The sequence below is a fragment of the Rhinolophus hipposideros genome (genome assembly GCF_964194185.1).
Source record: "Rhinolophus hipposideros genome assembly, chromosome: 20".
NCBI lineage: Eukaryota > Metazoa > Chordata > Mammalia > Chiroptera > Rhinolophidae > Rhinolophus > Rhinolophus hipposideros.
In genome coordinates, this window is record NC_138066.1 from 13,326,194 (window position 1) to 13,351,966 (window position 25,773).

Genomic DNA, 25,773 nt, shown 5'->3' on the forward strand with positions numbered 1-25,773 from the left:
CTTTCCCAACACACACACACACACACTTGACTGTTTGGGAGCTTTCTTAGGAAGTAGCCCAGTGTATGAGTCAGCTTGGGCTACCATTGACTGGGTGAGTTGAACAACATGTTTATTTCCTCACAGCCTAGTGACCAGAAGTCCAAGTTCAAAAGTCCATACTGGGGTTCTGCTGAGGCCTGTTCCTGCTTTGCAAATGGCCATCTCACTGCTCACGTGGCCTTTCCTTGGTGCGTGTACATGGAGAGCAGGATCTCTTCCTCTTCTAAGACCACCAAGCCTCTAGGATTAGGCCCTCACTCCATATATAGTCAAATTGGGGGTTATGGCATCAACAGATTAAGTGGGGGAGGGGACACATCAGTTCACAGCACCCAGTAATACAAGGATCCCAGTATATGTTTGTGGAATGAGGTCCCTGCTTTTTAATAGCTCATGAACTGGAAGGGATTTAGACCATGGATCTAAAGGCACTGGGGTTTGTAGTGGTTCAGAGTCCTGGTTCTGGAGGAGACCCACCTGTATTGAGTCCCAAGTCTGCCACTTAGTAGCCATATGGCTTTGGGCAAATTACTTAACCACTGTCTCTGAGCCAGCCTCCTCATCTGTGGAATGGGGATGACCCAGCAGGGTGGCCCTGAGGGTCAGATGAGGGCTTGCATGGAAGGCCCTTGGCACAGAGCCCGGTGCGCCAGCCTGAACGCTCACAACGGAAGTGATTACTACATGCTGCTCTTTGGTCTCTGCTGCTCTTCGCCAACTCTCCTCCACTGCAGTCCTCGCGCCAGGCTCCGGTGTCTGTAACGTTCTCACTTCCAAATTCCCTCTTCCCAGCTTCCTAGGACTCAGAAGGCAAGTGGGTAAAGAGAAACGTTTTCTGGTGTGAAGGCTCTTTTGGCTCACTCTCAAGTCAGAGGAGTTGGTCCTTTTACTTCATGCTCAACACGGCTCTTCCATCCTATAACTTTTAAAACTTTATTTTGAAACTACAGAATCATTTCAACTGTAGAATAAAGAACGCTTTGCCACATTTTATTCTTTCCCTTGTCCCCTCCCCTCTCCTTTACCTCTCTCTGAACCATGAACTATTTGAGAGTTACTTGCATAGGTTATGTCCCTTACCCCCTACATTTTTAGTGTACGTTTCCTAAGAACAAGGACATTCTCTCATATCACCATAGTATAGTTATCAAATTCAGGAAACACAATTTTATCTAATATGTAGTATCTAATCTATAATTCATGTTTCAGTTTGGCCAACTGTCGCAATAATGTTTTTCCCCCAAATTACAGTGTATTATATCGTATGACTTTACTTTCCCCCCCTGTTTTTAATGAAAATAAATTCTAGCTAGATTTGATGCGTTCCATATAACTCTCCACAATCAAACCATTCACCTCTTATCTTTCTGGCCATAACCGGAGTCTTGAATTTCTGGTTACCATTCCCAGGAACGGTACTATATTTTACTGAACCAATAATGTTTTTTAAAACAATTATTTTTCTGCTCTAGGATCCAATCCAGGATCTCACACTACATGTAGTCTCCTTTAATCTGGAACAGTTCCTTAGCCTTTCTTTGTGATGATATTAATGTTTTTTAAAGACTTCAGTCCACTTACGTTGTAGAATACCCTTCAGTTGGTCCCTTAACGTTTGTTTAAAATCCGAACGTTGGAAGTCGTTTTCAAATTCCTTTTGGATACGTACACACTTATTGAACATCCAGCCTTGTTCATAGCGCACCTGGCCCTTGGGACCATAAGTTTGGGTTCGTGGGGACAGCAATTCCTGTCAGACAGGCTCGAAGGGCCCCTATATGTGCTCAGGATTGTGGGTCTGCCATACTGGCACCAAGAAGCTTGGATAAATACATCCTAGGTGGATGCAGGATGAGTCCTCATCTCCAAAGATGCAGAAAGTGGCCCTGTGCCTGGTGCAGCATCCAGTCGTCCGCTGTGCCTGGCCTCCTGAGGTGTCCTGAAGTTCTCCCGCCAAACGCCAAGCTCTGCTTCTCAGACACCTCCTGCGAGCTGCAGTTCCGGGTTCTAGCCTGTCCTGCTGATCTGCTCTGTGGCTTGGGGCTTCTTGCTTGCCCCTCTGGCCCAGTGATGGGGAGAGGAGCCCCTTGTCACTCTGCAAAGTGCCCCTGACACTGAACAGGTGTGGGGAGGGCGGTGCTGACGGGCCAGGGCTGGCCTGTGACGGGGTCAGCCGACCTGGGATCGTCTTCATTGTGATCTGGGACGCAAATCGTCAGACCTGGAGCTTTGCTTTCTCAGCTGTTTAATTTCTCTGTGGGATATACAGTGTGAAAAATGGTGAATTGCTATCTATTCGAACAACTCGGTAACATCGGGGAACGCTCTTACTAGTTGTAGGTATTTTGTCAGACCAAAGTGGACAATGCAGAAATGTTTCAAGTGTCATTGATCTTCACGAAACTTGGGCCAAGCAAGCTTTTAATGTGAGAAACAAAATAAACGTGGTTTTCATCTGGTCTTTAAGTCAACACCATTGTCTGCTGTATTTTAACACATTGACACTTCAACGTTGCTCTCCCTGGACTCACAGTCTTCCGGTGAGAGAGATGTAGAGTCCCCTGCCTTTTTGAATGTAGAATAATTAAAATTAAATAAAATTCAAAATTCAGCTCCTTGGTTGCCCCGGTGACGTGTCTAGAGCTCCATTGCCACCTGTGTGGCTGCTGACCCCCGTGTGGAGAGTGTAGGTCTGGAACGTGAGGGCAGAGCTCTGAGGGACAGCCCGGCTCTGCATGGCAACAGTGGGGCGGGTGTGAGAGCAGCTTCCTTCTATGACAGGCGACAGACTTGGTCACACAGGGACGTGAAAATATGACTGCAGACTGTTGGCAGTTTGCATCAGAGGCATGCTGAAATAGTTACGGAATTCTACTTCTTCCGTTGTTCTGGGAGCTCAGAGCTCTATGAAATTAGTTCTGGAACATGGTGCTGCAGCCAGGGTTTAAAGAGAACGCGGCCAAAGCTGAATTGAAGTGACTTCAGTCAGCTCGTTGGGTCTTTCTGCTCACCTGGCCCTCCACAGCCTCAGGGCCTTGAGTGCAGGACTGGGTGCAGGAGCCCAGTTTCTGGCTGTGGGGGCATTTCCCGTGGGAGGAAGGACCCACTGTCACTGCTGAGGCTGAGGTGTGTGGTGGTGGGCCTTGGGGCAGGGGGCTGGGACTCCCATGGACAGTGAGCAACGGCGGGGTAACTCCTGCTCCCGCGCCTGAGACCTCTGCGCTGAGGAAACCCAGAGCGGTGCTCCCAGGCCGCACTGCTCACCAATCCAAGTGTGGGTGACTGGCAGGTCTGAGCTCCCAGGACCCAGCCCCCAGCGAGCGGCTGAGGAAGCCACGCAGCCAGCTGTGTAGAGTAGGAGCGTCTGTGTCACTTGAAAGTGCCTGTCTGCGGGTCCTTGCCTGTATGTTCCTCTGTCCCCGCCTCCCGGCTGCCCCAGCTGAGGAGGGGAAGCTGAGCAGGCAACGCAGCCTCTGCCCCAGCTAAGATGTGGCTCTTCCACACTCTGCTCTACGTGACTAGTAAGTCGGCCTCACCCCCTGCCCTGAGGGGCTGCCATGCCCTCAGCACAGCTTTGTCTGTCTGTCTGTCTGTCTGTGTCAGAACTAGAGATCAGAAAAGGTGTGGAACTGTCCCCAAGGAGAGCCTCTCCTTGAGTGGGTCAGATCCGCAGGCTTCCTCAGAAGGGCGCCTGAGGCTGTGTGACGGCCCTGACGGCCTGTGGCGTCAGACTCCGCAGCCCTGCCACCCTGTTCCTTCTCCAGCCAGCCTCCCCTTCCCAGCTTGGGCCCTCTCCCCACGGCATCCACCCTGGGCAGGTCCTCAGGTCTCTGCAGAGTTTGTTCTCAGAGTGGAGGTTGACAATGACCCCCCTCCCTCCTGCAGAGCACCCTTCTACAGACCAGGGGTTCAGCTGATGAGGGTGGGGACCCTGTGCGAATGTGAGCGTTGCCGAGACCACGGAGGTGTGTGTCTGTAGCAGCTCGGGGAGCCTGCTGCCTGTTCCAGTATGAGAATCTGTGTATGTGTGTGTGTGGGGGGGCCCGTTCTGGTCTTTAAGCCTCCCATGGAAGCCACTAAGGGCCAGCCAAGCCCTGAGCCCGTACCTGCCCCCGGAGTCCCACGTTTGGTCAGCCAGCCCCTGGGGACCACTCAGATCACCCCGAGGCCAGGGTGGTCCTGCCCGGTGATCTGGGCACGCTTACGGGGTCTCCTGCTCTGGTCAGAAGCGTGACGGAAGAATGGGATGGATGTCCCGAAGTAGTGTCAGGGCTCCTGGGAGACTGAGTTCTCCCTGAAGGATGGGCCAGGGCCTGTCAGTGAGCACCAGTGTCTGAGTGTTGAGTCCATGCTGGAAGGGGACTCAGGATTAACATCCATCATGAGGCCCGATCACCAAGAGGCAGGCCAAACGTGCAGGGTATCAGCGAAGCGTGTATTTTGGGACACATTTTAGTACATGATATTTCAAAAACAGCAAAATAATCATCGTGGAAATGTCAGAACTTTGTTGTACTTTCTTTTCCTTATTCTACAGTTTAGACTTACCTTTGTTTTCAGTTACGTATCAGGTATGGGGAGGGTCTCAAGTGTTTTCTGTCATGGCTTTGATCCCTCCAACACCAAGAATGCCTAGAGAAGATGCTTAGACTCTGGTCCACGTCTTCCCAATACAGAGGAGGTGACTGAGGCCCAAAGAGGGGCAGTGACTGGGCAAGCCTAGTAGAAATGGAGCTCCAGCCTAGGTCTCCGTCCTGCCTTCTGGCTCTAGAACACCCCATGGCCTGGAACACTCACCCTGGTGTCACTTGGCTCCTGCTTGTCTGTTTCCTGTGGCCTCTGGAATGACAGCCATCACCCCCAGCGCCTTTTTCAGAAATGTCAATCCAGGTGACATTTATCAAGCCCCTTTCTGAGGCCTCGGCAATCTGAGCTGATGTACTGTAGAGAGCAAGATGGAGCAGGTTTGCAATGCGATAACTTAGCTTGCAAGTTGGCTAAGTTATGGGAAGTGTGTGGGAGCAGGGCCCCAGCAGCTCCAGTCTGGGTGTGAGAAAGGAAATTGTGAGTTTTGTTCCAAGGTCCTGAGACAGGGATGGACCAATCCTAAAGAGCTTCTTGGAGGAGGTGAGACTAGTGCTGAGTCTTGAGGACAGGGGAAAGTGAGACAGTGCCAAGAAGGTGCTGGGGAGAGTGAGAGGAACCCCCTTAGACTGACCCTGTCATGTGTCTGGCTGGGCTTCCCTAAGTTAGGGAGAATCCAGAACTGCTCTGGCCTGACTTTGACCTTTCACCCTTTCCCGGCCACCCACTGTGGTCATGTTCTCTTGTCATCCATGGGAGCAGATGAGACAACATCAATTGAGGGCAATTTAGAGTTGGGCGCAGATACACAGACACATTGAAAGCCTGCAGCTGCCCATACTCCCCCCCCCACCCCACCCCCATCCCTTCTCACTCTGCTACCCAGTGGCCTGCTGTCCCTAGGTCAGTCTTCACCCTTGACTCATTCTGTGACCGCAGCCTCTCACTTCTCCTCTTGGGGTCAGAGGTTGAGTCTACAACCCTTGTATTACGAAGGGAACTCTGCTGTCAGCCTACAAAACCTTACAGTGGTGAAGGAGCTGGAGCCAGAAGTACAGGGCCTGCTCTGCTGTCATTCAGCTTTCAGGCTGAAGCCTGTGGTCTTGCTGGGCCCTGCTGGGGGCTGGGGCGTGAGGGGGAAAGGCGTCAGACCCAGCTCTGCCTGGGACACAACTCCAGACCTATGTGCAAGTGTGTGATAAAAAAAATCTTGGTCATTGGGGGGAGGGGACGTGTCTGAGGTGGCCCTGAGATTGGGGAAGTTTTTAGCAAGTACAGATTGGTGGGGGATGGGAGCTTTCTGTGCAGGAGAAAGACATAGGGTGTGGGGAATCGGTTTAGGGAAGTGCAGGGTGAACTTTGAGTGGGAGCAGAAGGCTGTCTCCTCTAATGTTGCCTGTCCCCCCCACACCTGGGACATGCTGGGCCCTGGGGTGAGGGCAGCACCTTCCCTGTACTGGGGCCCCTGGGTGAAAAGAAAGCAGGTTGCACACACACAGGGACCCCTCTAGCCCCAGACAGAGGGGCCAGTGTAGGACGCTTCCGTCTCACACATGGGGGAGTGGGAAAGGGCATTTTAGTTAGAGGTGAATGTCACCGAAATGCAGTGTTTCCAGGCAAGCCGAGTGGGGAGTGCCGCCCATGTGGAAACCCAGCGTCTCCGACCTTCTCTGGGAGGTTGGTTGCAGGGTGTGGTATGGGGGGCATGTGAGCAGCCAGGCTGAGGGAGCTTGGGCTTCTCCCTGAGCTGTGGCATGGGGTAGTGACAGTGAGACTTGTGTGTTGTGTGGAAGGTGGAGTCCTGGAGAAAGGAGGCAGAGAAGCCAATAAGGAAGCTGCTGCCACGTTGGGGCAGGCGAGTGCAGGGAGGAGGAGGCCCTCGTGAGAAATACTGAGGAGGAAAATCAGAAAACCGACCAGCGCTTATCCCTGTGCCTGGCACACGGGCAGCGCTCAAAACCCCTTAGCCATTGTTAGGCAGACCCTGAAGGGTGAGGCAGGGCCAGGGGCTCGGGTGGCTGAGGTTTGGGGCTGACACGCTGAGGCTCCCGTGGGAAAGACCGAGGTGGGTGGGCCGAGGGGTGAGCTGTTCCATGGGACGGGCGCTCTGTGGGTGCCCCTGAGGTGTGACTGCCCCCAGGCCTTGTTGGGTGCTCTGCATGCCCGGGGAGGCATGCTGGGTAGAGGGAATGGGTAGAGGGTGGGCGGGCAGGCGTCAGGACACCTGAGCCTCATCCAGGGTCTACAGCTCGCTCCTTGTATAAATTTGGGCAATGCATGCCCCCTGGGCCTCAGTTTGCTAAAGCGGAAATGTGCTGTGAGAATGTATTTAAAATACCAAGTGTGGTGGGGGAGATAGGGAGAGGAGGGGCAGGCAGTGGTGGCTAACAGGATGGAGGGAGGGTCTTAGTCTGACTCAGTAGGCCCATGTGGCGGGGGACAGCTTGGGGGAGACAGCCCTGTGGGTAGTGTGGTGACAGACACTGGTTCGTCTGGGCTGTGATGTCTGACAGCCTGTGAGGGGGGTTTGGGATGGATGGCAAAGCTGTCAGAGAGAATGTGAGAAGCCCTCTCTTGTGGTTATAACTTAACTTGGCACCCACACACTGAGCCGCTAGCGTGTCAGACGCTGGGTGGGGCATTGCACCCTTTGGTCTGCACAGCCCCACATCGCAGATGGGGACACTTAGGTGACATGGCAAGCTTAAGGTCCTTCAGTGATTCTGTGGCAAAATGGTTTGAACTCAGGACTCCCTCTGGGGCCCATGCTATTTTCTCTCAGTAGGAAGTGAGAAAGGAAGGGGTTAGCCGATCTAGGGACAGCCCGAACAAAGCTTAATGTCGGGCCTGGAAGGATTCTGCTCCAGCAAGGTGACCCACCCCTGGCAGACCCCTGGCTCAGGGGTTGGCGGCTGGGACGGGAAGCTCAGCGAGTATGGTGACTCCCACCACACAGGTTCTCATGCCACGCGACTTCCACGGGAGGTTCGCTAACCTGATTAGCAGCCCTCTACACCAGAGCTCTGCCCCAGCTCAGTGAGCTGCTAGCACAGCTGGGAGCTGAGACCCTGATCGCAGTTAACCAACCCCTCAAGCTTTTAATCAGCCTCTGGAATCAGACAGACCTGGGCCCCAGACACAAATCCCTCTACCTCTCTGAGCCTCAGCACCCAGCATGGTGCCTGGAAGACAGCAAGTGCTCTGAACTGTCAGGATCGGAAGGGTCAGGGTTGCTGTGAGTGTCTTTCTGCTCCTCTCCTCCCCTTTCTCACCCCTCAGGGATTTTGCACCAAGATCCCTCAGTTGAATAAAATGGAAATGGGGTGAGGGTGGGGGTGGGGTGGGGCACAGGAATCTGGCCCATTCTGACATTTCCAGGACACCTCTTCTGGACCTGGCCCTGTATTGAGCTGGGCTTTGCAGTGGTGGGGGTTGGGGTTGTCATGGATGACTCAGAGCAGATGACAGTTTGGGGGGAACAGATTTAATCACAGATCACTCTGACCCAGACAAGATATAGTCAGAGCCAGACAGAGACACCACAAGATGCCGAGGGGGCGTAGGGACCAGTGAGTTACTCTGGACGAGAATCTGGATTGGCTCCTCGGGCAGCGAGTGCCTGAGCAGGGCCGCCAAGGACAGGGCAGAGGCAGGACAGTTGGTGAGGAAGGTACGCTGGGTGGAGGGAATGGCCTGTCCAAAGGCCCCGAGGTAGGACCCGTCCAGATGGTGTATAGAGAGTGGTGTGGAGAAGAGCTGGACGTAGCTGGAGAGGAGACTTGGCAGAGGGGGTATTGGGCTGGGCAAGGAGGTGCCGCGGATACCCAGTTGAGAAGACCAGACTTATCTCAGGAGTTTTAAATCATGTCTAAGATACACAGACAGTAAAAAGGGCAAAAGAAGGCCTTCCAATCACCCCCTTGTCAGAAGCTGGTAATTCTCACTTCTTAGTTCTCTTTGTCAGGATGCTGATACCACTCTTACCCAGCCTGGCTGATCAAGAAACACAAGGCTTGGCAAGCAATGCGCGGAGGAGCCTGAGTCCAAACTCCCTGCAGGCATCCTTTGTCTAAACTCTGTGTTCATAGAGGACAGTGCTCCCCCTTCTCCGCCTGAGGTCTTGATCTGGAGCCCTTGAGGGGCCCTGGGTCGGCCGCAGGGGATCTGTGAGCCCCCTTCACCCATCCAGTACCTAACTAGTGTAGGCCACCATACCAGGCCCTGTGATGACACACAGTCTTGGCTCTTAGGGACTGGTGGTGAGGGGACAGTCACAGTCAATACCTAAACAAGGATGTGAGCAAGGTAATTTCAGACTATGAGAGAAAAGGCTTGTGGGGGTACAGAGTGGCCAAGTGGGGGTCGAGGTCAGGAAGACCTCTGGGAGGAGGCACACCGTTAGGATGAGGAGGAAGGCAGGAGAGAGCCTCAAGGTGGACCGCTCAGGCAAGGCTAAGGTTTGTGCAAATGTGCACCTGGGGGGGCTTGGGAAGGGTTCTGACGCTTTCATCAGATCCCCAAAGGGTGTATGGCTCCCAGACAGGGAAGAGCTCATGGGCTGCTTACATTTTCTGCATTCTACTTTGGGGCAATCGTATGGAGGACACGAATAACAGCTCCGGGAAATTTGGGGTTTATTCATTCAGTGTTTTGTGTTTTTTAACCCATCTTGTCCCTATTCATGTAGCATTTTTCCTGAGAGAACCCTCAGGGAAATTTTTTCTGGTTGTCTGTTTTTTTCAGCTTCACCCGAATAGATTTTGGGTTTCCCCTCCAATTTCGTGAATCCTGTGAATGATGTAACTGATCATTTTCATCCTTGTGTCGGTTTCAAGAAGGTTCATTTATTTATGCATTTATTCAACAAATAATTTTATTAAGCGCCTACTGTGTGCCAGTGCTGTGTTCAGAGACAAAAGAGGGGCCCGTCATAGAAAGTGCTGGCACTTGTTGATATACAGGTTAGTTCCTAAGCTCCTTCCTGGTTTGACTGTACCGCTTTGTTTTTACACCCCTCTTGCAAACGACTATTTTCCTTCTGTCCTTTGTATTCCACCTGCCCCATTATTTTACAGCAAGTTTTATCTTAGTGTATTGTGTATTTGTATGAGTCATCACACATCATTCTGGGCGAGGCAGAGGTAGAAAGGGAGAGGAATGAAGTTCAGATCCCCTCTGTGTGCCATGGCTCTCAGGGAGAGGGACCGGGAGTGAGAGACGAAGGAAGCGAGGTCTCCCTCAGAGCCCTCTCACATTCCACCTCTTTCTGGAGCCTTTGGAAGGTTGGGTTTTAATGACAACATTTTAAGCATGTACAATACCAAAGAAAATAACAACGAACCCAATAACCCCATCACCCAGGTAACAGTTGTCAAGATTTTATCACACTGCTATGTTTATTTCACTCTCTTTTGGTTTCCTTTGCTAAAACATTTTAAAGCCTTGCTGCTCAAAATTTGGTCTGGGGACCAGCCGGGGGGCATCACTTTGGAGCTTGTGATACTAGCATCTCAGCCCCATTCCCTGACCTACCACGTCAGAAGCTGCATTTTAAGAAGATACTTGGGTGATTCCTTTGTATGTTAACGTTTCAGAAGCATTACTTTAAGACAAATCCCAAATATCATGTCATTTCACCCCTAAATTCTTCAGTACGCGTTTCTGAAGCACGTGGATGTTTTCTCACCATAGCCACAATGTTTTTATCGCCTAACGGAATTGACAATACTTCTTTGGTATCATCTAATACCCAGTACATATTCAGATCTTCCTGACTATCTCAGAATATCTCTTTTTGGCTAGTTTGTTCACGTCAAGATCCAGTCAAGGTTCACACAGGACATTTGGTTGCTGAGCGTCTTCGTCTAGAGCAGCCCCCACGCCCATTTTTTGGTTTGTGTGTCCCTTTCAAGTCTTTGCTTTATTGCAGAACTTGTAGACCATTTCATTCAGGATTTGCATGTTTGCTTCCTGTGGTTGTGATTTGTTCTTCTAGCCCCTACATTTCCTGAAACCTGGAATTTAGTGCTAATGGCTCATTAAATTCAGGTTAAACACTTTTGGCAAGCATTCTCTAAACAGTTCTGAGGATTTTGTCCTACATTTTGCGTTTATCTCACTCCCCCTTTTTGTTTTCTTTGCCGAAGTATTTTACACACTTGCTGCTCAAAAGGTGGCCTCATTTAGGAGCTTGTTAGAAATGCTGTCTTGGGCCTCTGTGTCCTTCCTACGGTGTCACACCAGGAGGCACATATGTCTGGGGACCCTTACGGATGCTAAGATTAACTAATGGGCTCCGGGGTGTCAGCCTACTTGTCAAGAGCTCTACCATACTTTCATCTGGTAATTTCATCCACTGGTGATTGTGGCCTGAGTTAATTATTATATAAGGGCTTGCGACATTTTGTTTTTGTTTTTCTGTTATTCCTCCCACATTTACTATAATAGTAATCATTCTATGTAAAGAGCTCTTTTTCATCAACGAGGATTATATGGTGACTGAAATGCAGTTCATACAGGAAAGGCAAGAAAATTGCTTACTATTTCCTTTTAATGGTCAATTTTCAGAATACGGTAGTGCCCTCATTACTTCCAATGGTGACCAACAAAGTATTTTTATTTCTTCCCTCTCTCTCTCTCTCTCTCTCTCTCTCTCTCAAATATCATTACGAACTCATAGAACTTTTATATTTGCAAGTGTTCCAAACACTTGCAATTATTATTTTTTAATGTAATTGTGTTTTGAAGTACAGCGTACAAAAAAATGGAGTAATTCAGATCAATGAATTTTCACATTAAATCAAATCCATGTCACTGGTACTCATTTCAAGAAACAGAACATGGCCAACTTCCCAGAAGTAGCCCTCGTGACCCCCAGCAATCATTCATTACTTTACGCCCAAGGGTAACCACTCTCCTGACTTCTAATACCATAGATTAGTTTGTCTGTTTCAAACTTTGTATAAATGGAATTGCACTCGTATACAGTATGTTCTATTTTCTTCCTGGCATCTTTCACTCAACATTGTGTGCATGAGATCCATCCACCTAGCTGTAGATTGTTTTAATTGCTGTAGAGTATTCCATTGGTTACTTACCACAGTTTATTTCTCCTTTCTATCGTTGATGGATACTTGGATTGTTCCAGTTTGGGGTTATGAATAGTGAGGCCATGAACATTCTTGTACACGTTTTTTCGTGAACTTATGAACAAATGTATGTTGGGTGTGTGCCTACGAGTGGAATTGCTGGGTCGTAAGTTTTGCATATGCTCAGCTTTAGTTGATACTGCCAAATGGTTTTCTAAAGGGTTTGTATCAATTTACTTTCCCACCAGCAGTATGGGAGAGTCTGGTTGCTCCATATCCTTGTTAACTCTTGGAATTGTCTTTTTCACGTTAGCCGTTCTAGTGGTCCTGTAGTGGACCACATGGTCGTTTTAATTTGCCTTTCTCTGAAGTCTAATGAGTGCCTACTCACATGATTACCGGTGATTTGGATAATCTCTTGTGAAATGTCCTCCTTCTGTTAGCTTACATGCCTTTTTCTTATTGATCTCTAGGAATTCTTTATATATTTTGATATGAATCTTTCAACCTATAATAGTGTTGAAATATCTTGTCTCACTTTGTGGCTTGCCTTTTCGCTTTCTTAATATAATGTCTCTTGATAACCAGAAGTTCTTAAGTTTAATGCAGTTCAGTTTATTGATTCTTTACATTTAATGTGTTTTTATTTTGTATCCTGTTTAACAAATATTTGTGTACTCCAAGGTCCTTTGTTTTCTCTTAAAAGCTTTATTTTATTTTTTCACAGCCCATCTAAATCCATATTTAAATCTCCAACCCATCAGGAACTGATTTGTTTAAATGTATGATATAAGAGAGGAGTCAAAATTTAATTTGTATTCCATATTGATATACAAGTGACCCAGCACGATTTTTTAAAGAGATTTTTTTTCTTCACTGGTTTTCACCATCACCTTTGTCTTAAATCAGGTGACCATGTTTCTGGACTCTGTTCCATTGGTCTATTTGTTTATATTTGTGCCAATGGAATTCTGTCTTCATAACTATAGCTTTATAATAAATCTTGAGAAATGATAGTATGAGTCCTACAGGTTTGTTATTCTCATTCAAGACACCTTGACTATTTTTGCTGTATGCATTTTCATATAAATTTTTTGCTGGGGTTTTGATTTGTATTTCCTTGAAGCTATAGATCAATACAGTGATAATTGACAACAATATTGAGTCTTCCAATTCATGAACATGATCTATGTCTCCATTTAGATCTTCTTTAATATCGTCGAATATTTTATAGTTTTCAGTGTAGAGATTTTTCATATTTTTAGATTTCTTTTTAAGCATTGGATTTTTTAAATGTCTTTTGTTAATGGCATCTTTTTAAATTTTTTCATTCTTTATTTGATCATTGATGGTATATAGAAGTACAGTGGTTCTTTGTATATTGCCTCTATATCTAGTAACCTTCTCCATGTTTATCTGTGGATCTCTTGGCTTTTTCAATCTACCTAATCATGTCATCTGCAAATAATAGTTTTATTTTTTCCTTTTAAATCTTTGTTCTGTATTTTTTTCTTTTCTTACTGCTCTAAGACCTCCAGCAAAATGTTGAATAGAGATGGTGAGAGTGGGCATTCTTGTCTCGTTCCTGATTTTGGAAAGTATTCAGTAACTCACCATTATGAGCAATGTTTTTTTGTGGCTATTCTCAATCAGATTAAAGAAATTTCTTTCTGTTCCTAGTTTGCTACAATTTTATAAAATCACAAATCAGTATTGGATTTTATCAGATGCCCTTTTCTGTGTCTATCATAATGATCATATAATTTTTTTCTGTTAACGTGATGAATAAATTATTTTCAAATGTCAAACCACCATTACACTCCTAAAATAAACTGCACTTGGTTGTGATGTATTATGCTTTTTATATATCCCTGGACTTGATTTGTTAATATATTGTTTAGGATTTTTGCATCTGTGTTCAAGAAAGAGAGCATCAATTTTCCTTTCAAGTGTTGCTCTTGTGGGATTTTAATATCAATGTTATGCTGGCCTCATAAAATTATCGCAAAATGTTCTCTAATTTTCTAGTCCCTGGAATAGTTTTTGAAAGATTGGTATCTCTTCTTCAAATGTTTGGATGAGTTCACCAGTGAAGCCATCTATGCCTGGAGAACAGTATTCTGTTCTTCCTAAGGTTCTAAAAATGGATTCAATTTCTTTTATATGGGATTATTTAGATTATATTTCTTTTGTCAATTTTGGTAAATTTTTATTTCAAGGAATATGTCCATTTCAATTAAATTGTCAAGCTTACTGGCAAAAAGTTGTATATTCTGTCCTCTTATTATTTCTTAAATGTCTTAGGAAATATTCTTATGTCCTCTTTTTCATTAATATTGATAATTTGTGTGTTCTCTCTGTCGCTTTCTCTCTTTTTCTTGATCAGTTTGCTAGGAGTTTGTTTTATTAATCTTTTTTAAAAACAAACTGTAGCTTTGTTGATTATCTCTAAGGTTAGTTTCCTATTTCATTGACATATGCTCATGTCTTTATTCCTTCCTGTCATTTCTTTGGGTTTGATTGGCTTTTCTTTTAGCTTCTTGAAATGGAAGCTTAGATTATTGATTTTTAGCCTTCTTTTTTAACATACATATTGAAGGCTATATATTTCCTCCACGCACTGCTTTAACTGTTTCCCACAGTTTTGATTTTTCATATCTTAATTCTCATTCAGTTCAAAATATTTTAAAATTTCCATTGTGATTTCATCTTTGACCTTAGCTTATTTATAAATGAAATGCATTGCTTAATTTCCAAAAAGTTCAGATTTTTTCCCCCCAGTTTTCTTTTTTGTTACAGATTTCTAGTTTAATTCCACTAGAGTCAGAGAACATATTCTGATTTCTTTCAATCTATTGAAATTTATTGAGGCTTGCATGGTCAATTTTGGTAAATGTTTTATGTGCACTTGAAAGAATGTTTATTTTATCATTGTTGGGTACAGTATTCTGTTAGTCAATTAAATCAAGCTTGTTAATTGTGTCATTCAGATCATCTATATTCTTACTGATTTTTTTTGGTCTGCTTTTATAGCTAATTTGAAAGATGTGTTAGAGCATTAAAGTCTTCCACTTTGGTTGTGAATTTTTGTATTTTTCCTTTTAATTCAGTAAATTTTTGCTATATACATTTTGAAATGATGTTATTGGATACATACAGATTTTAAATTGTTACATCTTCCTGGTGAATAAAAAATGATATATTTGTATGTGTATATTTCCTTCCATCATACAAAATATGGCATAGTCTATAAACCTATTCTTTGTTTAATGACTTTAATTTGTTCCTAAAAATCCCTACTGCTAAGTAAAAGGCCATTAATTAGAAAAAATTATTTCCATCAATTTCAGTGGAAAAATTGTGATGCAGTCTATCAAACCCAATACCCAGACAATTTTTACTGATGGAAAATTTTATTAATTGACCAATTCAACAAGTTTATATTAAAAACCAATAATTTGAATATAAAAATACAATTCACATATACAATTTATTGTAAAGAAGGAGGAAATGAAGACTTAATGCGGGTGGTGGAGGATGGGTGTGAGGGGCATCATTACACTTCATCCCTAAACATTTCAGTATATATATCAACTAGAGGTGAGTATTTGCATACAGTTCTTTTTTTCAGGTAAAAATATAGTGAGATGCACACATTTTAAGGGGACCATTCCATGTGTTTTTGACAAATGCACATACCTTTATAATCCAAATTCCTGTAAGACATAGGATATTTCCATCACCCCAGAAAGTTTCTTCCTGTGCCATCCCAATTAATCTGCCTCCCCCCGCCCTCCAGGCAATATTGTTTCCTATAGATTAGTTTTGCTGGTCCTAGAACATGATAGAAATGGAATGGTACAGTAGATACTCTTATGTAAGGCTTCTTTCACTCAGGATAATGATGTTTGTGATTCACCCGTCTTGCTGTGTGTGTCAGTTGCCCATGCCTTCTCACTCCTGAGTAGTATTGTATGAATATATCGCAGTTAGTTTATCCCTTCCCCACTCGATGGACATTTGGGTTGTTTCCAGTTTGGAACTATTACAAATAAAGCTGCTATAAACATTCTTGTGCAGGTATTTCTGAAGACATATGCTTTCTCTTGGGTCACTTGATGGGAGTCTATATCGCATACCCTCACCCTGGGGCTCACAGTCTAGTTTAACTTTGATACAAAGACAGTGATGAGTATGCGCTGTGGGACAGTACAGAGAACTCCACAGTGGGTGCTGTGAGAAGGTGAAAGTATCTGGGGGCAGAACCAGGGAAGTCCTCCTGCTGAAGCGGCCTTGGTGCTGACACAGTGGGAGGATCAGGGACTCTGGGTCAACCACGCCCACGTTCCAGTCCTGTTCCCAGGGGACAAAGATCCTTGGGAGTCTCGCTCTTCTCATCTGTACAATGGGAATGTCGACACCACCGGACTTGATGGAATAATGGGCCTAAAGGGGCAGCCGCATGGTGCCTCTCTTGTTAAATATTCCTTTTTTCCCCACAGGCCTGGCTCCCTTGGTGGCCTTCAATGTGGATGTGGCCAGGACCTGGGTCACTGTCAATGGAAGCTGGCCTTATGTGCTTAGCTCCCTTCTGCACCAAGACCCCAGAACCAACAAGACCTGGTGAGTGGTACTCAGCAGATTGCAGGCCGGAGGACTGAAGGGTCTCGGGGGAGCCTGAGAAGGCCCCAGAGAAGGCCTTGGGACCCCACCCCTCACAGTCTGGGGAGAACCTTCCTACACTTTGCAAAGGGCATGCAGAAGAGAGGGAGAAGGCGGGCCAAAGGCTGTGAGCTCCCAGCCAGTCCACCCCGGCCCCTCTCCTCACCTGGCCTCTCTCTGCACTGCAGGGTTGGGGGTGGCTGTACTTCAAAACTATTTAAAAATAAAGTATATTAAGGCTCTTTTAGCTCGTACAAAAGTAACACATGCTTAATGTAGAAATTTTGGACAGTGACAAAAACTACTTTTAAAAAATGTTTTCCACTTAGCAGTGGCTAAGAGGCGGGCTGTGGGTCTGGTGGCCGCGGTTCAGTGACAGCGTCACTCTGTGTTCGTAGCAAAGCGCTCGCCCAGCAGCTTCGCTTCTCATCTCTACGGCGTGGTGAGGGTTTCCTATCTCACCGCGTTGCTGCAAAGACGGCTCAAGTTCAGGCACGTAAAGGGTTTAGCACAGTTTCTGGCCAAATTAAAGCTCAATAACATTTTCTTATATTTTAAAAATATCATCTGTACCCCACTATGAGATAAGCAAAGACACTGTTAAATCTGACAACCTTCTGCTGGTAAGGATGTGGTGAAACAGGAACTTGCGGGAATGTAAATTGGTGTGACCACCTTGGAGAACAGTTTTGCCATATCTGGTAAAGTCGAAGGTGCTCGTGGCCGTGAAGTCGGTAATTCCACTCCCAGATACCAACCCTAGACAAATTCTCAGGTCAAGGCATTTATGGTAGCATTGTTTGGAATAAAGACTGGAAATGCTCATCATGCCGGAAACAGAAGGCATAGGCTGTGAATCGTTCGATGCAACCCTTAAAGCAGGTAAAACGAACGAAATGAGTGCAGTGGTTATTAACCTCCATCAGTCTCGAAACATATTGTAAGGGAAAAGAACAGGTTGTAGAATTATGTTTACAGCAGTCGTTCTCTCAACAAATAATTATGTGGAGTGTCTGCCTATGTGCCACGCCCTGAGGACACAGGAGTGAGCCAAGCAGACTCAAGTTCTTGGGCTCAGGGGAGACAAACAACAAGCAAGCAAGTCAAATGTGTGTGCTGTCACGTGGGGAAAGCGGTGGTGTGCTGATGCTCAAGCACGTCTTTAGTTTTTTCCCCCTGCTGTCACCAGAATGACTTTTAGAGTGGCTTTGTTCAAGCGTCCAGGGTTTCCTTCATACCCAGCACACCTGAGCCATGAGTCCAGAGTCCAGACAGGCTTTGGGGCAGAGCCAGGGGAGCCACTCACGATTCCTGGCTGCGTGGAGCTCCACGTCTCCGCGAGTTGAGCAGACCTGGAGCTCTCTCTAGTGGAGGTTGGGTGGGCAATGGCAGCTTCTGAAGCAGCAGCCTTCTAGCCCTGGCACTTGGGCCAGGACCCCGCCAGCCAAGCAGTTTTGGACCCTTGATGGCTGTGGTTTCCTCATCTGTACAGTGAAGAGGCTGGTGACCATTAAATTTCAGTGGTAAGGGCAGGGCTCATTCATTCATTCATTCATTCATTAAATTTCAGTGGTAAGGGCAGGGCTCATTCGTTCATTCATTCAGCAAGAACTCATAGAACATCTACTCAGTGCCAGGAAACGTCTGGGGGATAAGACAGGGAAGGAGACACAGTCCTTGCCCTCCTGGAGCTCCCAGGCTCACGAGGAAAACAGACCCATCAGGAGATAAGAAGAGGAGTGATGACTGCTCTGGTGGACAGCTCCAGGGCACTTTGGGGACAGAGAGGCAGGTGTGTCCTTCAGTCAGAAGATGTGCCTCGACCCTGGAACTTGGGGGATGAGTAGGATGATTAATGTGAGGGGGCATGGGAAGCAGAAGTCCAGCTGAAAACAGTTTAGTCACAGCCTGGAAGCTGGGCTGAGCAAGGTCAAGGAACTGAGACAATGTCTATGGCTGCCACCGAGCTGGGTGAGAAATACGGTGCAGGAGACGGGCAGGCCTGTCACCAGCTGTGGGGGACTTGTGGAGCCAGGAAGCTTTGACAAAGTGGGGTTGGTGGTGGTAAAGTTGTTAGGAAGTTTGGGGCTGCAGGCGTTTAAATTAAAGGTCAGTGTTTGTCATGGTTTCTTTTATTCTGGTGACATTTTATCGACATATGCCTCACAGAAAAATGCACACATCAGAAGCATGCAGTGCAACAAATGTTCACAAAGTGAGCCACCTATGTAAGCGGCACCCAGATCCAGGGCAGGACATCACCGGCTGCCCCTGAGCTCCTCTAGCCCTCATGCTCCCAGCCCGGCACGTTCCCTACCAAGAGTCAACTGCCGTTCCAGCTGCCATCCCCATGAATTAGTTTTGCCTGTTCTCGAACTTACTATAAACGAGACAAACAGTAGGTGCACGATTCGGTTAGGCTTCTCTCCCTTAACATACAGTTTATTCATTTCATCCGTGACATTGCTTGAAGCGAGGATGCTCATTTTTCTTGCCAGAGTTTTCCATTGTGTGACTAGTGCGATGACGGCATTGGGGCAGTTTCCTTGGGCTTTTATGAATAGCACGGCCATCACTTCTTTTTGGTGGAGCAGTGCATTTCCCTCTGTCAGGCGTGTGCCTAGCAGTGGGATTGCTGGGTCACTACCCATGGGTAGGCTTAGCATTCTGTTTTCCAAGCTCTGAAGTGCATAAGCATTCTGATTGCTCCACATGCACTCGTGAAGGCTGGGTTTCAGTCTGAATTATTTGCGACCATCTCCTGCTCAGCTCCTTCCCAGCTCCAGGCCCGACAGACTTTAAGACCCCCTCCCTCAGAAGCCTAGCCCAAAGGCCAGGATGATGAGGAGAGTTTGAAGCCCCTGGAGCAGAAGGCTCTGAGTCCACCGAGGGGTGAGTGGAGGAGCCCCGCTGGGCTTCTGCAAACCTCCCTGAACACCCGCTGAAGCAGAGGGGGGCTCATGGGAGGATGTGGTGGGAAACACTTACAGGCAGGTTCCTGCCACAAATGGTGGAACCTGAGACCACGAGCCTGCTGCAGGGGGCAGGAAATACACTGCTGGCCACCGGGCCACACAGAGAGAAGCAGGCTCCCCATGCGAGGATGATGTGTCCCTCTCACTCCCTCATGCTGTTTCTCTCTAAAATATAACAGCCAGGGCTGGCAGCATCACGGGCTTGGCTGCTACAGGGGGAATGGAGTGGGATGTAAGGAAGGCCTTCCTCCAGGGGGTATGAGAATAGACTGAGAACAGACACAGGTTAGAGTTGAGTGAATCAGTCAGAAGGGCTGCACCCAGTCCAGGGTGTAATGGGGTCCCTGGGCCTGTCAGCTGATGGTAGGTTCAGTTATTGTTTAGTTTTTCCGTCACTCAGTCAACAAACTTGGATATCAAGAGCCCACACATCTTAGTGGAGGTGGCAAAGAGATGGGCAGCAGAGGCAACTCAGACTGGGCCCCAGGCCATGGCATTGTATGACTGTGATATGAACCGTAACCTTGGGTTTTGCAGTGCACAGCCTACACAGCTGTACATGGAGTATTTTGGGAACTCACAGTCTGAGTAAGTGGAACAAAGGCTAGGGATTGAGGTGGGTTCCAGTAGTCAGGGCTACCTGGAGGGCTGGGAGTTGCTCCTTCTTTGGGGAAGCCTTCCTGAGGAGCTGGTGTTTGGGATGACTTCTGCAGAAAAATGAAGGGAAAAGCTTACCCTACCAAAATGTAGTCTGGGGCAGAGCCCAATTCAGAGTCTACCGTGTTTCCCTGAAAATAAGACTTAGCTGGACAATCAGCTCTAGTGCATCTTTTGGAGCAAAAATTAATATAAGACCCAGTATTGTATTGTATTGTATTGTATTGTATTGTATTGTATTGTATTGTATTGTATTGTATTGTATTGTATAAGACTCGGTCTCATAGTATAGCAAAATAAGACCGGGTCTTATATTAATTATTGTTCTAAAAGACACATTAGAGCTGATTGTCCGGCTAGGTCTTATTTTCGAGGAAACACGGTACCTCATGGGGGAGCAGGGAATGAGGTGCTGGGGCCAGGACTGAGGCTGAGTCTGGGGAGGGGCCTGGGGAGAGAGGCAGGGTTGGACAAGTGACCTAATTTGGGAGCTCAGCTGCAGAGCCCATAGAGCTCAACTGCACCCACTCTCCACACTTCAGCCCTGCCCTAGATTAGTCTCCTCAATTCCTGCCTACGCTGTCATTTAGTCACCATGCAACAAACATTTACTGAGCCTCTGCTCTGTGCCAGGCACTGTTCCAGGCCCTGGATTCACATGGCAAATGAGATAGACAAGATCCTTGGGGAACTTAGAGTCTTGGGCAGGGTAGGGAGGGGAGACAGATAATAAGCATGTAAACATGAAAACAGGATCCTATCAGACGTGACACGTTCTGAGAAGGAAATATAACATGGTCATTTGAAGCACGGAACTGGGTTGTGAGGTGAAACTGGTTGGAGAGAGCATTCGTGGGGAGGTGATAGCTCAGCCTGCAGAATGAGAATGAGCCAGCCTTGGGGAGTGGGAGGGGGCATTTCAGGCAGAGGGCACAGCAAGGCAGAGGGCCTGAGGCAGGAAAAGCTGGGGGCAGCCTAGGAGCAGAAGGCAGCCAGTGTGGAGCTGCGGCTGGGAGCGCAAAGGAACGGGAGGAGAGGTCTTGGAGGCAGCAAGGGGCATGGACTCTTTTCCTAAGTGCACGGGAGGCTACTGAACAGGGGACTGACGTGGTATAAATTACACGAGTAAACTTACAAAACAAAACAAAATAACAGGATGCTATTACCATAGATCAGGCAAGATGATGGTGGCCGGGATGATGGCGGGGAAAGGGGAGAAGAAATGCTCTCTAGATACAATTTGGAGGGAGAACCAATGAGGTTTATGGAGGGGTTTGATGTAGAGGATGAGTGAAAAGGTGAAGCAAGGATGACCCCAGGCCTCAGGCTGTAGAATGTAGTAGTTGGTGGTGGCATGTATTGCCGGGGGAAGATGGAAAGTGGCAGGCTTGCGAGGGCAAGACCATCTTTGGATATTCCAAGTTTGAGCTGCCTATTAGACAATGCTTATTGTATTAGTTTCCTGTTGCTGCTGTAATAAATTATCACACATTTAATGGTTCAAAACAGCACACATTTATTACCTTACAGTTCTGGAGGTTCAGAAGGCTCCAAAATGGGTCTCACTGGGCTAAAATCAGTGTCAGCAGGGCTGTGTTCCTTCTGGAGGCTGAAGGGAGAGTCCCTTTCCTGGCCTTTTTCAGCTTCTAGAGGCCGCCTGCATTCCTTGGCTCAGGGCCCCTTCCTCTATCCCTAAAGCCACCAGTGCAGCATCTTCAAATCTGTCTCTGACTCTGACCCTCCTGCTTCCCTCTTAGAAGGACCCTTGTAATTACATTGGGCCCACCCAGTAATCCAGGATAATCTCCCCATACCAAGATCCTTGACGTAATCAATCCCACAAAATCACTTTGGCCATGAAAAGTAGCATAGTCACAGCTTCTGGAGAGTAAGACACAGATATCTCCGGTGGGGGGCATTATTCTGCTTTCTACAGTTTGGCTGGTCTGACGTCTGGTGGAGTGAGTGAAGGCTGGGATCTCAGCATTTATAGGTGGACGAAAGCCATGGGATTGGAGGGGATCACTAGGGAGAGTGTGCTGGAAAGGAAAACAAGGGCCGAACCCTAGGACTCCAGTGACATTTAGAAGTGAGACAGTGAAGGAACCTCCCAAGAAATCTGAGGAGTGACAAGAGAGGTAGGAGGAAATCAAGAAGGAAGTGTTTCAAGGACGAGGTGGCCACTTATATCCGGGACTGCTGAGAGGTGGGGGAAGATGGGAACAGAAAGGTGTCCATTGAATTTGGCAACGTGGGGACGACTGGTGACCTTGGGTGGAAATCGGCTTGGGGTGGGTTAAACGGGGGTTGGGGGAGGGGCACACACACAGAAATGTAGATGTTATTTTTCTGCATAGCATGGCAATAAGTGAGGACTGTGTTTCATAATTTTAAAAGCTGTAGAGTGACGAGAGGTGAAGAAGTGTAGACACACCTCATTCCTGCCCCCTCAACCCACCATAGCCACAGGATGACCTTTCAAAAGTGCAGACTAATCATGTGCTTCTCGTTTATAAACCCTTCTGTGGCTTCCTACTGCCCTCGGCATAAAGTCCTTGGACTTGGTTCACTGTTACCAGGCCCAGCCTCAGGACCCTTTCCCTGGCACTCCCTCTTCACAACCCTAGGATGGGGCGCTCACATCCCATCTCAGCCAGCCCAGTCCTCCCTGGGCAGGATGGGTAGTGAGAAGGTCTGGGTTGACACTACTTCCCTGGGCTTGGGGTGGGGGATACAATTTGCTATCGGGCATCCCATCCGAGGCTGCCTTCATCAGGCTGAGGCGCCCAACCCTCACCTCCAGTTCTCACTGACTCATAGAGTAGGGACACTAGCACGCTCTTCTCAGGCAATACTGTCACCAAGGCCACCTGGGGCAGGTATCCCCACCCTCTGGCAGCCATTAGGAAGCCATTAGGAAGCTCTGTGGTGCCCCCACTGTCACCAAACAGCAGTCTTTATTACAACCCATATCAGCTCGTCTCTGTCAGGATGGGCCTGCAGGAGGGAGGGGATGCATTTAACCATTTCCTGCCTGGAGCTATGCAAAGGTAGACAGAGATTGTGCACATGCCTTCTGTGTAATGCAGAGTCTGCCATCCTGGGCTGGGAGTCTGCCAGCTTTCCCCACATTTAGACCTTCTCCATAGTTTTCCAGACAGGGAGCCTGTCAGCCTGTGGGCCTGGAATGGGAAGACAGTGCCTGGGCAGGCAGGAAGGAAAAGGAAATCATCAACTGACTCAGCTTTGCTGTCTGTCCTCCACGCAGGCTCCTGGTCACCAGCCCTAGAACCAGCAGGGCAGCACAGCCCCTGCATCAGTGTCACCTCATCCAGGATGAGATCCTTTGCCGACCAGTAGGTAAGTCAGGCCCAGCTCCAAGGAATGCTTCCAGGCCCTCCTTTCTAGGTGTCCCACTCATCGAGCCCAAACCATTCCAATCCCCGCCCCGCCTAATACAGTCCCAGCCCCCTAGATCCACTACCAGCCACAGCTCACCTACCCCGATGCCCAGTCCCATCCCAACCCAACCCTGATCCCCAGCCCACCTTTCCTAACCCAATCCCTACAAGGGAAACAATACCTACAATGTATTGAGTGTTCATGCTAAGTGCTCCTTCATTCATGTTTAATCCTCAAAAGCACACCATTTTACAGAAGGCCCGTGCTTGTGCTTGAAACCCCCCACTTCACCCCACGCCCTCCCCACCCAGCTTCTAGAGGCTGCTCTGAGTGGCCAGCAGTTTCTCAGGAGGCCCTGACCAACGTGGCCCCGTGCCCTCTGACCTTGGCTCCAGGGTTGCCTTCCTGTAGCCCTCCCTCCTTACCTGGGCTTAACTATTTCAGAGCATGTCCTCTTCCCAAAGGGGAGGCACCGGGGAGTGACAGTTGTTCGGAGCCACCATGGTGTCTTGGTGAGTATGCACAGGGCAGGAGACAGGAGGGTTTTGGGAGGCTTGAGGTGCTGTGTGGCGAACCAGCATTCATACCAACCCTGATGGCAGGTTAATTCTCAGGGCTCAGCCCAGCTGTCTCCCTGGTGCCAACTCCAGGGCTGACCGTGGCTCTGACCCAGGTCCTCCTTGTGACTCAGCACACTGGGTCAGGTGCTAACCTCAGCTCTGACCCCGGCATTGACTCCTACCCCCGGTGAGGCATGGGCAAGCTGTTCCTGCACCCGCAGCCTAATTGAGGCACTTGGTTCTGGGTAGCTGAGACTAGGGGGCCTGGGCTGGGGGTGGCTCAGGTTTCTGCCCTCCGTTTCTCCCCTTTCCCCCAGATCTGCACTCAAGTGGTGACCCGGCAGCCCAATAGCCTCAGCTCAGAACTCACGGGCACTTGCAGCCTGCTGGCCCCCGACCTCCAGCCCCGGGCCCAGGTCTCCTTCTTCAACGTTGGTAAGGATTGGATACTCACTGGCCTTGGACAGCTCTAAAGAGGTCTCCAAGAAGAGACACCAGCTCACTGCGGGTACAAAGGGACCCAGCGGCCCAGAGAGGGCAGGGCAGGCCTATGTCCCCTGTGAAGGGAATGAAGGCAGAGCTAAGTGTGGGCTTGCCTGGAGGTGAACAAGGAGGCTGTCTGACTCAGCTCTTCCATGTGTTTTCTTTAAAGAAAATCTCCTGGCCCCTGAGGCACACATGGAAGCTGGAGACTGCTACAGGAACAAAAAGGGCAGCACAGAGAATACCGCCAGGCGGCGCCGGGCTCTCAGTGTGGAGGACGAAGAGGAGGAAGAAGCTGGTGAGGAGAGGCAGATCTGCATTGCTCCCAGACTGTCAGAGCTGATCCCTCGGCCTGCAACCTCCTGCTGGGAGATGTGCCTCGATCTGGCAGATGGGGAGCAGTGTCTGGATTCTACTAGCCAGTCCCAGCTCTGCCCCTTCCATCTTTCAGATGGGGAAACTGAGGTCCAGAGAGCAGGAGTGATGGGAGTGACTCCCAGAGAGTCAGAGCCTGAGCAGGTTCTGGCTCTCTGCCTCTGAGACAAAGGCTTCACTCTTGAGAGCTTCCCCGACTTCCTCCCTGAACTGAGCCCTCTGGGCTTGAATGGGGTGGGTGCCCTACAGGGCAGGAGGTGCTGCCCTCACTCCTGCCCCAAATTCCATGCCTACTCCCGACTTGCTCCCTGTCTTGGCCCAGGCACTGAGATCGCCTTCATCCTGGATGGCTCAGGAAGCATTGACCCTCCAGACTTCCAGAGAGCCAAAGACTTCATCTATAACATGACAAACAACATCTATAAGAAGTGCTTCGAGGTGGGCTTCCCTGGGAGCTGGACTCACCCCGTCTATTGCTCTCTATTGCTGTGCACAAACCACCTCAAAGCAACCACGATCGGTCTGCTCACTGTACTGGGGGGCAGCGATTTGGGCTGGGCTCAGCAGGGCGGTTCTTCTGCTAGTCTTGCCTGAAGTTTTTCCCTGCAGCTGCAGGTATCTGGTTGTGGGATTGGGACTGGATGGCCTAAGATGACCTCCCTTGTCTGGCCATGTGTCTCCACCATGTCAGCTCAACGTTTTCATGGCTGCAACATTCCAAGCGGGCAAGACCCAATGCGTATCAGCATTTTCATGTCTCTGATTGTATCCCATTTGCTTATACCCCGTTGGCCAAAGTAAGTCACGTGGTCAATCGGAAGCAGAGCAGGACTACACCAAGATGGATTCAGGGAGAAGTCTGAGATTCACTGGGAGCCATTGCTGTCACACCTTCCTCCATAGAGGGTTTTCTCTGCTTTAGCATCTCCTGCTGCCCAAGACGGG

At 48.3% G+C, this 25,773-nt stretch overlaps 1 protein-coding gene across 1 annotated transcript in view; it reads left to right on the forward strand.

Moving 5' to 3' along the window:
* Window positions 1–3,393: 3,393 nt before the first annotated feature.
* Window positions 3,394–25,773, forward strand: part of ITGAE (integrin subunit alpha E) — a 55,639-nt gene continuing 33,259 nt past the window's right edge. The window contains exons 1-7 of the mRNA XM_081028105.1: window positions 3,394–3,563; window positions 16,217–16,337; window positions 23,277–23,368; window positions 23,855–23,922; window positions 24,288–24,405; window positions 24,623–24,751; window positions 25,151–25,266. Coding sequence (XP_080884231.1) covers window positions 3,530–3,563; window positions 16,217–16,337; window positions 23,277–23,368; window positions 23,855–23,922; window positions 24,288–24,405; window positions 24,623–24,751; window positions 25,151–25,266 — 678 coding nt within the window. The 5' untranslated portion in view covers window positions 3,394–3,529. The remainder of the gene's footprint in view (window positions 3,564–16,216; window positions 16,338–23,276; window positions 23,369–23,854; window positions 23,923–24,287; window positions 24,406–24,622; window positions 24,752–25,150; window positions 25,267–25,773) is intronic.